This window comes from Vipera berus (assembly GCF_964194415.1).
Source record: "Vipera berus genome assembly, chromosome: 3".
NCBI classification, from domain to species: domain Eukaryota; kingdom Metazoa; phylum Chordata; class Lepidosauria; order Squamata; family Viperidae; genus Vipera; species Vipera berus.
This window is the reverse complement of record NC_138204.1, coordinates 153,456,052-153,473,144: the sequence shown is the minus strand read 5'-3', so window position 1 is coordinate 153,473,144 and position 17,093 is coordinate 153,456,052. Positions and strand designations below refer to the sequence as shown.

Here is a 17,093-nt window from a genome sequence, read left to right as displayed (position 1 = left end):
AGTTTCTTACTTGGATACATTCCATATTTAATTTTTCACCCAGTCACGCTAATATTATATCCAGAAATGCTTATGCAAACTTTCTTGTATAAGAGGAACAAGATTTAGAAGACAACAAGTATTTAAATTAAAGTATTTTCATTTATTGGGGAGGGGAGAGATTAAATCGAGAAATAAATTTTTTGAAGAAAAAATGGAAAGTACTTACCAATATTTTATTATCTACTTTATCGCTCTTGACTTCAAGTTTGACTTTCTTTTTCACGGAAATCTTTATCTTCCTTCCAATCACATCCTTGACGCTTTCTGAAATAGTAGAGAGCATAAAATACTTTCAAGTATCCAGGATCTGAAAAAAAATCTATATATTTATACTATTATTTTATCCCAAGTAAAAATTCATCAAAGTAAATAATAAACAAATAACATTCTTCCTCTCTTATTAACAGCTCCAAAGTGAAATATTACATGAACTCTGTTTTAAAAAGCTCCCGTGTTTATGGGTTGACTGTAAAGACTAAGGAATGGTAAACCAAAACAAAATTACTCCTTATAACATACTTGGCCCCCCTTACTGTCATGTGAAAAAATAAGTATACCCCATTTAAATCTTTTCCTGTTTCAACACATTTCAACATAATTTTATTTTTATTTTATAACTTCCCATCGTCCTGTGCGCTCCCACAGGGAGGGCCTTCTCAGGGTGCCGGCGATTAAGGAGTGCCGGCGGGTGATCCCCAGGGGAAGGGCATTCTCTGTGGGCGCGCCTGCCCTTTGGAATGATTTGCCAGTGGAACTTCGGACCGCCCCCGATCTGCGTTCATTTCGCCGGGATCTGAAAACCTGGTTTTTTGATCTATCAGGCCTGGACTGAAGGGGTTTTAGCTTTTAATATTGTTTTAATTGTTGGGCTTATGTAATTTAATCTATTTTAATTTATACTATTTTATATTATATTTTATGCTGCCCTGTAAACCGCCCTGAGTCCTTCGGGAATAGGGCGGTATAAAAATTTAATTAAATAAATAAATAAATAAATTTTCATTCCAACACTACAGATAGAGGGATATATCAAATACCACACATCATTTTCATTTTGTAGTCCACTATGTAATTTAAATATCAATGCAAATTTGGAATATGAAAATGTAAGTACATACTTATATAAACCATTACCTCAGATAACCTAAAATTAAAATCAGATCAGATGTAAATGTTTAGAATATTGTTAGGGAGGATCTGGGAGGAACCTATCAGACTTTTGGTTTGATTTGTTTGTTGTTGCTGAAATGCATGGTATCACCATTTCTAGACTGAAATTGCTTACAGGTGTCTACAACCTTCATCAAGGTTATAGACACCTATAAGTCTGGGAATGAATTTCAAAAGATTATCAAACAATTAGACATCAATGATTCCACTGTCTAGAAAATATTAATATGCCCATATCTGTTTAAAAAAACTTTAAATGAGGTGTACTTTTTATATAACTAAATGCTTGATCTCATTTATACTAAGATATTCTACATAACAGCCATTTTCACTGTATACGTAAATATAATTTTTGAGAAATGACCATCACTGTCCCTCCCATCCACACATCGGAATACCACAATAGTTCCAAATATTTTTCTCCGACAGAATTAAAATGGGATCTCCAAAATATATAATGACACTCCCTCTAGCAATCAAATCTCTGACTTATGGCCTATCAACATAGTTGTCCTTGAACTATGCACAAAACAGATTACAGTGGTGGACTCTAAGCACAGTAATTTTCTCCTGTAATATTTTTGTATTCTAGGTATTCCAGTTTAATACCAAAATACTGAGCCAAGAACATGAAAAGCTGCCATTCCAAAATGGGCTTCACAGAACTGTTACTCAAACTGCTGTCATAGTTTGATGCCAAATTTTCATTCAATTCTAATACCATCTGTCACAGGTCACAAACAACTTCCTTCTCAAAGACTTTTCATGCGTTGTTTTTCTTTCTTTCTTTCTTGCTCTCTCTCTGCATAAGAAGTACCGTAGACTAGAGGTCATAGGCAGAACTATATTTAAAACTCAGACTTAGGGAAAGGGGATTTCTTGCACAGGCTAGCTAGCTCTTTAGCAGATGAAAGAGGTTACATCATTCATCTTCACTTGTGCAATAGTGTTGTACTCGGCCTGCCCTGAAGCATTTCATTTTTCCCCCTCCTATTTACAATGCCATGAAAGTGCCTACGGTCAGATCTTTACTAATACGTTTATCATCTTATACAAGGATAAATCACATGTGCTAATTTGTAAGCTGCCCAGTCACCTTGCAGGAGATGGGCTGCACAGAAATTTAATAAACAAACAAATAAGTAAATACATAACTCATGAAAGAAGATATAAATAAAATGAAATAAACAAATAAAATACAATAGTAAAATAATAGCGTAGCAAAATACCAAAACCAGCCCTAACTATTATTCTAATGGAACTGATTTGGTCTAATGCAGAGGTCCCCAACATTTTGGCCACCAGGGACCGGTTATGTGGAGAGAGGTTTTTCCGCAGACCAGAGGGGATGTGGTTTTGTGTGCTGCCTCTATCCCGCAGATGGGGCCTTGCTTGTTTGTGCGGACCGGTTGCTGGCATGCCACAGCCCAGTACCAGGGTTTGGGGACCCCTGGTCTAGTGGATAAGGAACCAGGCTAAAAACCAGGAAATTATTCTAGTCCTGTCTTATGAATGAAAGATGGCTGGGTGACTTTGAGCCAATAATTCTCTCTCAGCCCAACTCAGGTTGTTGTTGGGGGGGAAATAGGAGGAGGAAGGATTATTAGGTATGTTTGCCACCTTGAGTTATTTATGAAAATAATAAACGCGAGATTAAAAAAATTTAAACAAGTAAACTTAAGATTTTTTTTAAAAAAAAGATGGAGTCTGGTGGTCTGACTGTCTAGGGGAATTTTTTAGGATTTTTGTGCAATGGAAAGCAAGCAGCTTTGGATTTGCTTTTGTTATACAGATAGGGTGTGTGGTTGTGTGGCGTTTACAGGCTTTCCTGGGGAGAAGAAAAAGAGAGACAAAAGCAGTGATGGCCTGGCAGTTTCTATTAATCTGGAGGAGAGGAAAGGTGGTTGCAGGCTGGCAAGAATAGTGAATAGAGGTAATGGATGACCTACAAGAAGATGGGGAAATGCTGGGAGAGGAAGAGATACGAGAAAAGTTCCATCCGTCCTAGCCAGTGTGGTTCTCTTAGATTGGGAAGCTGGAAGCTAGCAGAAGCAGAGGGATATGTGAATAAATGTGGAAGAGGGTACAGCAGAACAGAGGATTCCCTGAAGTCTAGATGGCAGGATAAGAGGCTATGAAGGTCATGAAGGAGAACAGAAAGAGGCAAAAAAGGACATGAAGAAAAAGACAGATGGGTAGAATAGGGATTGGAATTGTGGAGGATTGTGCAAGAAAGTGAAGTTGGGAATAGCAAAGAGGAGAAATGGAAAAAATAGAGATGAGATGGGATTATGGAACTTTGGAAGGGTTATGGAGAAAGGAATAAGGATTAAAGGAGAATGCAGAAGAGACACGAGTACATACAAAGACAGAACTATTTTGGAATGTATGTGTTAGCAGACAGGGCAAGTGGTAAGCAGCTGAATTGGGGCTAGTGGTGATGGCAAATTGCAAAGACATTAGGTTAGCAATTATGGGGAATGGCGACTGCCTCAAATCATTATTCCACTGTTCCATAAGAACACCAGCTTCTTAAGGTCACATTCATTCACAACTTCATTGTTGATGAGTCAGCAGATGTGGTAGTGTACAAGCAATAAGGAATGGCTTTGAAGCAAAAGGAACAGCTACTATCAAGACAATGCTCAGATACGTGTGGCTTGAGCCCATTCCAAGAAATTTAAATTGGGCAAACATATCAGACAGGCCCGTCCCTATTTCATAAAAATGAAATGATGGAGAGAAGCACTTGCAAGACTGAAATGAAGGAGTGTCAGATCCTTTAATAGTTTTAATTCAATGGCTGGCTGCACAGAGGCTGGTATTTTGGTTTGACTTTGTAAGCTGGGGGTTGCAAGTCCCTTGCATTTGAACCTAACAGATTTTCCTTTTGCGAGTCCAATCCTGGGGTCAAGCTGACAGTGAAATCTCCTTGACTTCTGGTGCTGGGAAGAGGAAGTTTAGGAGGGGAGGAGGAGTTCATTAACCTGTTCCCAGAAAATCTTGGGTTTGACTCATGCTGGTGGTCACTCATTAAACTTTTTTTTTTACAGCAGAGCATTTGGCTTGTGATCTGAAGATGAAGAACACTGTTATTAGTCCTTTGCCATGATCTGATCACTGCCTGGTTCATACAAGCCTTATTACCCACGTAGGATAATAGGCCAGATTAAAACAATTCCTTCACCCCCAGCTACTCATGCCTCTAGATAGACTGAAGTAGAATTATGAGGTCCTTGGTGTTCTCCGAGCTTGGTGGTTTTCTTGCAAATGTTTCATTACCAAACTGGGCCACACATCAATATGGCAGGCAGGTCAATTGCTTGGTGAAATTCTCGAACAAAGAAATGGCCAACAGCTGGATGTGAATGCCACCTTCTGTGGAATTGCAACTCTGTCAGTTGTGGAGTGCTGCTAGATTTAATGAAGAGCAACACTTCAGGTGCCAGTAAACAAAAGCAGGAAATGAATATATTGGAACTGAAATAAATTACAACTCATATTTGGGTGTACATTGTGGGAATAAGAAGGGCAATGAAGTATCAGGTCTTCTTACAAATTAGACTAAGCATCTTTACAGGCCTTTTTATCACACATGCTGTGTTATATTTTATATTGCATGCTGTACTTTATTTTAACAAGTCTAAGACTGTCATATAATAAAAGTTTGATAATACATCTCTGCTCTTATTTCAGTTCCAATGCTCTAATTTAAGGTGCCTGTTTCCTACTGGGGGAGACCATCCATAATTAATGCATCTTTATATTAGGTCTTTACAATGCATTAACTTATGGAGTACAAAGACTAGCAAAGCAATCCTATCTGCAAACTGATCTACACAAATGATGGAGGTGGCCACTGAAAGCAAAACTAAAGGAAAATTTGCTCCGTTCTAAAAATACAGAATGACCTCCAAATCACCCACAGATATACTATTAAGCTTTAACTCTAAATATTAAGGTTAATATAAACTTCAAAGCAATAAAATGATGCTTCCAACATTAGATAATTCAAATTTATTCTTCAGAATATGCAATATACTAATGCTTTATTGTATATTAATTTGTATCGTAAGTTTATCTCTCTCTAGAAGTTGCCCAGAGCATAACTGAAGTATGTTGATGGCTTAAAATAAATTATATAAAGTGATAATTTTAATCAAAATGATTCTATTTGGCTTGGTGCCAAGGTATCTGCATCTCTTTTTATCTAGGATCAATCCATTTGATCATGTAATTTAGGGGAAATTGTTGATAGTAACTCCTCCTCCTGAAAGATTAAAGAGACTGTGACTACAAATTGCTTGTTCATTATAACTTCCATATTGTGAAATAGCTATTTACTGGAGGTCATGCTTGCTTTGAACTTACTGGCCTCCCAGAAGCAGTTTCTACCAGAATTCATCTAAAGGATCTTTTTAATTACTTAAGATAGCACTACAGAAATTGTTTATATTCTCCAGTTTTAAGACAATTAAATAACTGTTGCCACTGTATTTATCTTTACATTATTGTAGTGTAGATGTTTTCCTTTGTAAACTGACATGCACATGATTACAATGGTCTAAAAATCTAATAAATATATAATTAATTTCTACTCCAAGTTCTTCAATAGTCAATTATTCTGAATGAGTTTATATCATACATATATATATAAACTTTTCTACAATATTCAGAGCAAGCTCACACATTCACTTGGAAATGGTTTTTTCCCCAACTGATACATTTATAAAAAGAGCACATTTTCCCATCTGATCCATTTATTGTGTATTTAACTACATATGTATTACCAGATTTTCAGTGAAGCATCATCTACTCATTCAGTGTTCTTGAGATATTTTGAGTGTTTCCGTATCAGCAAATCTGCTTACAGAATCATTTACCAGTATATTGTTCAATAACAGATATATGACAAGCTCAGTTTTTACATTATGCTAGATTCCACCGAGTTCTACCAAGAGGTAAATGGACCACACTACACACTGCCACACAGCTGGAAACTAAGAAAATTGCCCCCAAGTTCTGCGTGCATGCCTGCACAATCAAAATTCAGTCCATTTCCTGGGCAGTGTTCTGTTTACTGTTCTGAACTGGAATAAATTAAACTGTGCCTTTGCACTACTACCATGTTTCTTTATACAAACATATTTTAAAAGCTTTTATTGTAACAGTCGGACTAAAATTTAACATTTGCAAGTAAATCTACTTGGACAGCTTCTGTTAAGCCCACCTAATTCAAGAAACAGCCCTTCTACATCTATTAGCACGAGTATTGCAAAAGTGGAAAAGGAAGAAAAATAGTACATAGCTGGGCAAAATAATATGCTGTAGTTTTGGAAGGTGAACAGCCGTCCTTTCACAATGTCTGAAAACCTATACTGTACATATTTGCTTGTGTGAAAGCTCCACTGAGTGAGATTTCTTCCAAGTAAACATAGAAATGAATAAGGCAATCCAGAACACCCTTCTCGAAATATTTAGCCTGTACACATATGAGTGGACTATGCAAAAAAGGGTATTTTTATGACTCAGAATTTAATATGGTTTTAATCTGTTCGACGAGCATTCTCAGAATTTGGCATAATAAGAAGAGCAACAAACAATATGAAAGTAAATTACAGTAATCAGTACAGGAAAAGACATGATGCATACTTAATTATTTTGTCAGCAGTATATATTCACCAGCTGCCCTGATTTTGGACTACAGGAAAGCATATGCAAGCCTACAATAAGCAAACTGTGTGTTCTTCAAAAGGTTTTAATGCAGCAGATCCTTTTTAAATAACAGAGGAAACATTTCTTTAATTAAACAAGATTGAAACAGCCAAGAACACCGGATCAGTCCATCGGCAATTCCTTTTCATAACAAGATGTAGGCAAAGATGACCCCCCCCTCCACAGTGGGACCAGCAACAGATGCTTTGACAAATCTTCCTTCTTGGCTTTTACACCCCCTGAAGCACTGCAACCATTTGCCCTAAATCACGATTTGCCAAGCGGGAGAAGTACACCCAGGATTCCTAGTTAAGGAAAACCTCTGCCCGCGTCTTCCGTGGAGAAAAGCTCCCCAAGGCATTCAACTGAGGCGGGAAAGGAAGATACCACCAGCAGCACTTGGAGGCGATGGAAAGCTGTTAAGTTTTCTCCCTCTGACCGGTCGCCATTCCGACGTGAAAGAAAAGGAACTCTTGGCCCGAAGGAGCAAGCCGCGTTCAAGCACCGCCTCGAGGGGTTAAACAGCGTTTAGACTGAAGTTTTCCTACAGACGCCAAGCGTTCCGCTCCATTTGCCTATTATCACCGAGGCTTGCAAAGGCTGCGCAATCTCCCTTTGCCCCGCATCTTCCCCCTCCCGTCCACAAGTAAATCTCTTCCAGGAACAGAGGAGCCAAAGGGCGAGCGAGAGCTTCGGCCATCCCTTATCTTTCCCGCCACGCCTTCCTTCCCCCCCCCCCCATAGAGCATTTCACGCAAAGGATAAGAGACTGCGGGACTACCGGGGGGAGGGGGCCATTTCATCCCTCACCTCCGCATCGCTGTCGGGGAAACGGCTCCTCCTCCTCCTCCTCCACCCCCACCCCCCCACCTTCCAATCTCCCGCGCTCCAGTGTCCACCATTCACCCGAAAGGGGGGGGCGGGAAGAGAAGGAAGCGCACATGCTTACCCAGCAACTCTTTGGGAACGTCCGCGCTCTCTTCGGTCATCCTTGCTGGCGCTTTTGCCTTCCCTCTTTGGAGCGCGAGCGAGGAGGTGGAGGCGTTGCTTGCCGGCGGCAATTAACTCGCCTTTCCCCGCTCTCCGCCCTCACCTTCTTGGGTGTCCCCCCTCGGGGCGACGCGAATGAATTCCAATCAGCTGTTTAGGGGAAGGAAAGGAAAGGGGAAAAAAAAAGGCCACGCAATCCCGCCGGGGCTGGTCTCCCTGCCGCTTTCGGAGTAGGAGGAGTGGGGAGGGGAGGATTGAAAAAGATTGGAAAACCGAAGGAGAGTTAGGAGATTATTGCCACAGGCGACGCCTCTTCATCTCAGCTGCGGGCGGGCTCCGCGAGGGAAAAGACCGCAGCCCAGACCGTCTTTCGCCCGGCTCGACTCTCCTTCCCCCTGCCGCGTCTGCGCTCCTCGCTTTCGCTTTTTTCCTCTTTCCTCCTTCCTGGCCTCGGACGAGCTCGGCTCTCTTCTGCCCGGCTCCCCTCCAGCCTCACGCAGCCACCTCCCGGCCTGAGGTGCAAGCGGAAGGCGTGGGTGGAGGCGGCGCTGGCGGCATTCCTGGCCCCAGCGGACCCCAGCCTGGCCGGGGGCTTCCCTTCAGGCGCGCACACACACACAAACACACAGCCCGCTCCGGCCAAGCGGCGGCCTCCTCTTCCCCCTCGCGAGAGCCGGCCGCGGTCTGAACGGCTGCCCGAGAAATGCCCGAGTTTTGGGCGAGAAAGCTCGTCTAGGCAGAAGGGAATTTTTTTTTACCCTTCACCAGCCCTGCGTTAGCTCACGGATTCCATGCGCGCAACCAGGCAGGGAAGCTGGAGCGTACATATAAAGGACCCTGGCGGCTCTCCCTTTGGTCCCTCCTTCGTTCCCACGAATTGCAGAATCTTACCGTAGCGGCCAAAACGACAACTATGGAGAGAGATCGGGAGCCATCTACCGGTTTCAGATTTACTAAGCCTGCGGGGGAAAAAAAAAGATCCCTCCCTTCCCTTGTGCTCCCTTTCCCACCATCTTTTTTTTTTTTAAGAAAAGCTTCTTTTTAAGGTTATTCGCGCTTGTTGAAAAGGAGCCCCGAGCCATCAAGCGAGGTTGGATCCGAATTACCCGAATGGTCGTTTTGTAATGCGGTTTTATTTCATTTAGCCACGTTCACAACCCAACTCCAGTTCATTTGAGTACTCTGACGAGATGTTTACAACTTACCCAGCTGGAGCTGTCGTCTACAGAAGAAAAAGGCTTTGTTAAATGTGATTCCATGCAGATATCTGAGACTGCCTTAAAGAATGGGCTCGAATTCTTATAGGGGGGGGGGCAAATGCATTAATAAAATAGGACCAGTTCCAGGAACTTGGGAGGCACTAACTTTGTACCAGTATTCTTCAACTAGTAGTAATACAGGAAGCACTGTTTTAATCTCAAGCTTTCCTGAAGTATTGTTAACAATATGGAGTTTGAAAGAATTGCCTCAAACACAGTGGTGCACTTTCAGATTTATTCTGTATCTTAGTTTCATTAGGAAACATGAAATGAATTTATTGAATTGCTTTTTTTACGTTGGTAGTGAAACTCTTCTGCTGCTTTTGGCTGATTCCGAAGTAGCTTGTAAATACTATTTTCACAGACATACAAGTAGCAATTTGGTGATAGTTGGTAATTTAAGACTTAGCAAATACCTTCATTTCCTTGCCCATTGCTGACACTTGAAATGCTTTACTAAAGCTTTTTATAAGCTTGCCTTCATTTGGTGTCCTCCAGGTATGATGCGCTATGATATCACTGATACACCTTAGAAAATATTTTATGAATTTGGGTGAAATTCTAGCCGTGCCAAATTTGGACTTTAACCTTTCCCTTTAGAATTTTTGAAGGCAAGGAGTATCAGTTGCTTCCCTAAAATCTATAGCTTTAGTTGTTAGCGACAGGTCAATTTGTAACAGGATTTTTAAATTATGCTAAGGAGTGGGGTTTTATTTGGGATTATATATTTTTTAATTTAATGAATGTATATAACTGCTCATCTACCCAGGGGAGCTATAGATGGCATAGAGAAATAAAAACACTAAAAACCGGTACAAAAGAAAACTGGATCAAATTACATTTGTTGTAGTTCAGCCGCTAAATTGTGTCTGACTCTCCTCAATCCAATGGACCACAGCACGCCAGGCTCCCCCTGTCCTCCACTGTCCCCTACAGCAGGGCTTTTCAACCAGTGGTATGTGTACCACCTGTGGTATGCAACCATCCTAGAAAAATGGTAGCAGGGGAGGGGAATGAGCTGAACCGGTGGCAGCACCGCACAAGCCTGAGCGAGAGATGGCTAGAGCTGCAGGGCTCAGTGGAAGCGCCAGGATCAGTGCCAGGCTCCAGCTGGAGCTCAGCACTGATCCTGGCGCTTCTGAGCCCAGAAGCGCCAATCAGCTGGAATGTTGCAGCATGTCCAGGGTCTTGTGATTTACATGCAGATGCGTGGTAACTGATTCATATTTATGACGGTCACAGTGTCCCAGGGTCATGTGAAGTAACCAAAACCTGCTGAAACCACCCAGCAGATAGGGGGAATAGAAACCAAACACATCCCACCCCACCCCTGCTGCCAATTCTCAACAGAAATGCTCGTACAAGAGGAAGAGCACCACCAGGCGGGCAGGCAGGTGTCTTGCTCGGCTGTGGCTTGGGGGGCACTTTTTCCAGTGCCATTGTAACTTAAAACAGTCACTAAGCGAACTGTTGTAAGTCAAGGACTACCGGTACTTCATCACTTTTTTCCTTTTTTTTGGTCAAGTTTTTGACACCTTGCTAGGCGACTGGTGGTACTTGGATGTTGCCATATCTAAAAGTGGTACAATGTGTGAAAAGGTTGAAAAGCCCTGCCCTAGAGTTTGCCCAAATTCACATTCATTGTGCCAGTGACACTATTTAATCATCTCATCCTCTGATATCCCCTTAGCCTTTTGCCTTCAATCTTTCCTAACCTCAGGGTCTTTTCCAATGATTTAATTTAATTTAATTTAATTTAATTAATTTAATAATATTTCTATACCGCCCTTCTCCCGAAGGACTCAGGGCGGTGAACAGGACAAGAATAAAAATACAGGATTACAAAAGTTAAAAATAGATTAAATACATGCCCATATACTAAAAGTACATCTTAAAACCCCAATTAAAATGACAATAACAATCCCCCCCAGTCCCCTCATCAGGCCAGGCCAGCTTGTTCAAAAAAGTGTGTTTTTAGCTCGCGGCGAAAGGAGCGAAGATCGGGCGCCGTCCGGAGCTCAACCGGTAGCTGATTCCATAGCTCCGGGGCGCCCACAGAGAAGGATCTCCCCCTGGGGGCCACCAATCGACATTCTCTGATCGGTGGCACCCTGAGGAGGCCCTCTCTGTGGGAACGCACAGGGCGGAGGGAAGTTGATGCCGGCAGCAGGTGTTCCCTAAGGTACTCCGGACCCCTGCCATGTAGGGCTTTGAACACCATTACTAGTACCTTGAATCTCACCCGGAAGACAACTGGTAACCAATGCAGCTCACGGAGCAGAGGTGTGACATGGGAGTATCAGGAGACTCCCAACACAACTCTCGCGGCTGCATTCTGTACCAGTTGGAGCTTCCGGGTGGTCCTCAAGGGCAGCCCCATGTAGAGAGCGTTGCAGTAGTCTAGTCGAGAGGTCACGAGCGCGTGAGTGACCGTGCATAGATCATCCCGGCTTAGATAGGGCCGCAACTGGCGCACCAGGCGAACCTGGGTGAAAGCCCCCCTAGTCACAGCCCCTATGTGGTCTTCCAAGGTGAGCCGTGAATCTAGGAGGACTCCCAAGTTGCGAGCCCTATCTACGGGGGGTAATAGTTCACCCCCCATAGAAAGAGGTGGAATATCCGAATAAACCCGGGATGAAGGTATGCAAAGCCACTCAGTCTTGTCGGGGTTGAGTTGAAGTCTGTTCCTCCCCATCCAGACCCGAACCGCCTCCAGGCAACGGGACATCACGTTGAGAGCATCACTGGGGTGGTTTGGGGTCGAAAGGAAAAGCTGGGTATCATCAGCATACTGATGATACCCAACTCCAAAACCACGAATGATCTCACCCAGCGGTTTCATATAGATGTTGAACAGGAGAGGCGAGAGGACCGACCCCTGAGGAACTCCACAAACGAGAGACCTCGCGGTCGACCTCTGCCCTCCTGCCAACACCGACTGCGAACGTCCCTGGAGATAGGAGGAGAACCACTGTAAGACCGTGCCTCCCACTCCCAATCCCCTGAGACGCCGCAGCAAGATACCATGGTCGATGGTATCGAAAGCCGCTGAGAGGTCTAATAGGACTAGAACAGAGGAATGTCCCCTGTCCCGAGCCCTCCAGAGATTATTCACCAGCGCGACCAATGCCATCTCCGTGCTGTGCCCGGGCCTGAAACCCGATTGGTACGGGTCTAGATAATCCGCTTCATCCAGGACCAGAGGGAGCTGATGCGCCACCACACTCTCAACAACCTTCGCAAGAAAGCGAAGGTTGGAGACGGGACGAAAGTTGTTCAATACAGCTGGGTCCAAGGCAGGCTTCTTGAGGAGAGGCCTCACCACCGCCTCTCTTCTCATTAGGTGGCCAAAGTATCTGACCCATCAGCTTCGGTATCTGTCCTTCTAAACAACAATCAGGGTTGATTTCCTTTAGGGTTGATTGATTTCACATCCTCGAAGTCCAAGGGACTCTCAAGTCTTCTCCCACACCACCATTTGAAAGAATTCTTTGGAGATCAGCCTTCCTTATGGTCCAACTCTTCACAACCATGCATTACTACTGGGAAAGCCATAACTTTGACTATACAGATCTTTGCCAGCAAGGTGATGTCTCTGCTTTTTTTTAATATGCCGTCTAGGTTTGCCATTGCTTTCCTCCCAACATATTATCAACATATAAATAAAATGGCAGTTGCAGCAGAACTCCACATCCTGGCACCAGTGTCTGCTGGAAAAGCTGTGTCATAGATCATAATCAGCTTCCAGAAGCCAAAAGGTTTGGGGTGTCTGTATCTTGGGGAGGTTGTTCTACAAGACACGTTCCATGACGGACAAATCACACTACTTGGGACCTATCATCAGGTTACCTATGAGACTCAGAGCATCTCTGTTTCCCAATACATCTTGAAGAGCTTTCTCCAATCTTGGACTGTCTCCAGGTGTGTTGTACAATACCTGACTTTTGTGGAACCCAATCTGAGTATGAAATAAGATTAAATGATTGTGTGAAGGAACTTGAAATATATAAGCATACTTTATAAACCTTCATATTTATTGTAATCTCTTCTGTGATGATCTCAGTCTACACTGAGAGCTTGATGTTTGCTGCACTTTTCTTCTTATAAACATTTCATTACCAAACTTTGCCAAAACATTTGAATCCATAAATTAGGCATCATATTTGTGTTCTTTTTTCTTAGTTCAACCTTTGAAGATTAATCTGCTCCCCTATTATCTGAAAAAAATACCTACTCTACATATATACCAGATCACTATTATAATATTACATCATCTGTTTCTGTATGTAGTTTTTTTATTTTATTAGTCAATATTATCAACCTTATCAAAATCTTTGTTTTTAACAAGTTGCTGATTTATGCTTTTTTGTTGTAAATGATTACATTTATAATGTAATAATGTATTAATGTGATTAGTGAATAATAATCCTATGATTTACAATTTTGTATTAGTCCATTTAGGCCAAAATGTGTGTCTAACTGAATAGACAGCAATTCCTGTCAAAGATGCAGAAAAATTTTCCAGTCTGTGAAAGCTGGAACAGACTGCACGTGAAGTTTTTAAAAAATTGAACAAAAGAAGACTGCAACCTGGGAGTCCTCTTACTGCATATTACAAGCTTAAAGCACTCAACAAAAGACACTAAAGGAAGAACTACTCATGTCTACTTAGATATACACCATAATTAAGTTATTAGGCTTATTCTCAGATAAATCTCAGCTGCATGATTTCCTAGACCAACTTGAATTTTTCATATAGCACTTTGTTTTATCCTGAATAATTTGCCTCACAGAATATTGGCTTCTTGATCTGATTCTGCTTGATATCTCTTCTAACTTCAAGACATGGGTTGGAAGAAAATTGGATAAATCAAGTTTCATTATTTATTTAGTAAACTTATATGCTGCTCATCTCAGCTAGAGTTTTTATTTTCAATATATTTCAATCTATTTTCAATGTATTAGTTATCCTATAATACTATAGGAAGGTAAGTATGTATTGGTGGGACTAAGCTACATTTGGAGGAGGAAATGGCAAACTGAATTGAAATTAGTAGCTTGTGTTATTTGTGGCAGATATATCTGCCACATTTTATTTGATTAAAGTCATTGAAAAATGAAGTGGATCATTATCTAACATTCTGAATCTGAGTGTTCCCATCAGCTGTTTCTTGTGGCTGTTTGTTCAAGTATGTAATACTGGAAAGGAACATATTAATCTAAAGAGGCATATTTTATATTTATTATCTGTTGCTATACCTCTGAAGATTTTTTCCTCCACCATTTTAATTGATATCTTGGTTAAATAGATGACTAATCCATGAACAAAGTACCTACTTTATCCTCAATTGGTTTCTGCCAGGATCAAGTTTATATTACTGATCATAAAACAGCTAGCTGTATTTTATTCTTCCATTCCTATCTTTCTTGGCTGCACCTATCTATCATTTGCCTTTCCTTTGAAACTTTATTCTTCATTTCCCCCCTCTCCCATGCATAATCAACTAAGGGCACAATTCTAAGCTGTTCCACTGACAGCAAAATTATAAGGTTTTCAATAAACAATGACAGTTCTCTCTTTCTGGCACTAATTCATTTGCACCGCTGTCAAGGAAGCATCATTAAATTTTCAATGCATTAAGAGTTCTTTACTGATAGCAGACATTGGCACAAGTTCTTTGCAGGAGATCAAAATGATTTTGCAATGTCCTGTTGAATTTTCTACTCTAGGAAATTCATTTATTTTCTGATGTCAGATATTTGGACTGCCAGCAAGATTAGCACAGCAGAGAGACTTTTTTTAGCAGTGTGTGAAATACAAATAGATATAAACAGATCAATCTTTTCACTAGGCAATGAAGTCTGACATTTGTGATCCAGCTAGAACTACACACGCTAACTTTAAAGCTGGTTAAGAAAATTTTACCTGAATCACTCAAAGCCTTTTAAACAGTTTCAATTTTACTTAATCACTGTCAACTCTATTTCTCTCATGTACAACTGTATCTGCATCATTAGGTTGTATACACTCCATAAAAAGAGGTCATGCTAACATGCAGCTGTTCTTAAATACCTCAATCACACTATATGACGAAGTTTTAGTGAATTTTCTTTGGCTAGCTATTTTGGGGTGTGTTACATGCTTAAAGATAGTTAATAGGAATTTTTTGAGTTGTTTCTTTCGGGACAATTCTTTGTATATTTATCTGTAAGTAAAAGTTCTATTCAGTTCAAAACGCATTCTAAGTGTGCATAAACCTGAACAGCTTTCTGAAGAACCTACATTTTATGAGTGTGTGAATGCTATCAATAAAATTCGGAATGAAAATATTAATTCCATTTAGAATATACAAGTGTCTATTCATATCTACTTAGTTTTAAGGTGATGATATATAATACTTCCATTATAATATTCTAGAATACAATAACAACAGCAAATTATAAAAACATTTAGAACTGGAAAACCAAAAATTGCTTAGTAGTTTATTCTGTTTTGTTTTTACAAAAAAATTCTTTAAGCTCAAAAACTTATCTTTTTAGAAAAGTCAGATAATTTTTATCATTTATTTGTTTTATCATCTGTTACAATTTATAATATTTTTCTAAGTATTTTCCATAAGTTTTTTTGCCCCAATTTGTTAAGATGTGTACAATAAAACTAATACTTTGGAGAAGAAACGCCAGGAGCAAGGAACCACTGCATTCATACTGTATTTGAATAGAATGTAGTGTTGTTTACAATGTGGTATGAACAAAATATATTATTTTTCAGTGCATGGTAATAGCACAAACTAAAATATCTGAGGAGTCTTCTTCTCCCTAATGGGAGAAGCCATCCCCCTGACACCAGTGGAAGAGGTCTCCTACGGATCCTGTGTGCTAAGGAATTCCAGCAGATAGGTTCAAAAAGAGCCTTTTCCCCTGTGGAACTCTCTATCACTGGAGGTGAGAACTGTTCCCATCCTTTTGACCTTCTGGAAGGATATCAAAACTTACCTTTGCTGCTTGGCCTGGGGCCCAATGGGGTGCTCACCCACTGGAGGTAGCTGACAGGCTAAGAAGACCACATCCCTGTCCCATCCATTTTTTTGATTCAGTTTTTAGTATAGTTTATAATTACAATTTATTTATTTATTTATTTAGTTTTCTATACCGCCCTATTCCCGAAGGACTCAGGGCAGTTTACAGGGCAGCGTATAAAAGACAATATAAAAAGATAATATAAAATTAAAATGAATTAAATTAATTAAAGCCCAACAATTAAAACAATATTAAAAAGCTAAAACCCCTTCAGTCCAGGCCTGATAGATCGAAAAGCCAGGTTTTCAGGTCCCGGCGAAATGAACGCAGATCGGGGGCGGTCCGGAGTTCCACAGGTAAATCATTCCAAAGGGCAGGCGCGCCCACAGAAAATGCCCTCCTTCTGGGGATCACCCACCGGCACTCCCTAACCGGCGGCACCCTAAGGAGGCCCTCTCTATGGGAGCGCACAGGACGATGGGAAGTTGATGCTGGCAGCAGGTGCTCCCTAAGATAATTTGTGTAGTTTGAATGTTTTAATTATTATTATTTACTTATTTTATAACTTGTATCTCGCCCGGAGTCGCCTTATGGGTAGATGGTGGCATACAAATTTAATAAATGAATAAATACATCCATTCTATATCTTTTTATAAGCTTTTGCTTTTCTATCTTCAACTCTTTTTATTTCTTATAAACAAACAATGCTAATTAATATTTCATATAGACTGACATTCAATTCATACCTACCTACCCATCATTACACTGCATATGGGAGTTGCATTAAAAGTTAGAATTATTCAGGGGGGAAAAAGGTAGTTAACTATCACCTACCTACTAGGCCAGGGGTAGGCAACCTTGGCTCTTTTCTGACTCGTGGACTTCAACTCCCAGAAT

At 41.0% G+C, this 17,093-nt stretch overlaps 1 protein-coding gene across 3 annotated transcripts in view; it reads right to left on the bottom strand.

Annotated features, from left to right (window-relative positions):
• CARMIL1 (capping protein regulator and myosin 1 linker 1) overlaps positions 1-8,737 on the bottom strand; it is a 136,567-nt gene extending 127,830 nt beyond the window's left edge. Inside the window, exons 1-2 of one of the 3 annotated variants that reach the window (XM_081324419.1) lie at positions 7,877-8,737; positions 209-306 (exon numbers count right to left, since the gene is read on the bottom strand). In XM_081324419.1, coding sequence (XP_081180545.1) covers positions 209-306; positions 7,877-7,916 — 138 coding nt within the window. In that variant the 5' untranslated portion in view covers positions 7,917-8,737. Of the gene's footprint in view, positions 1-208; positions 307-7,876 lie in introns of those variants that run through there. The other 2 variants (XM_081324418.1, XM_081324420.1) reach the window with 2 other exon arrangements.
• Positions 8,738-17,093: the final 8,356 nt, after the last annotated feature.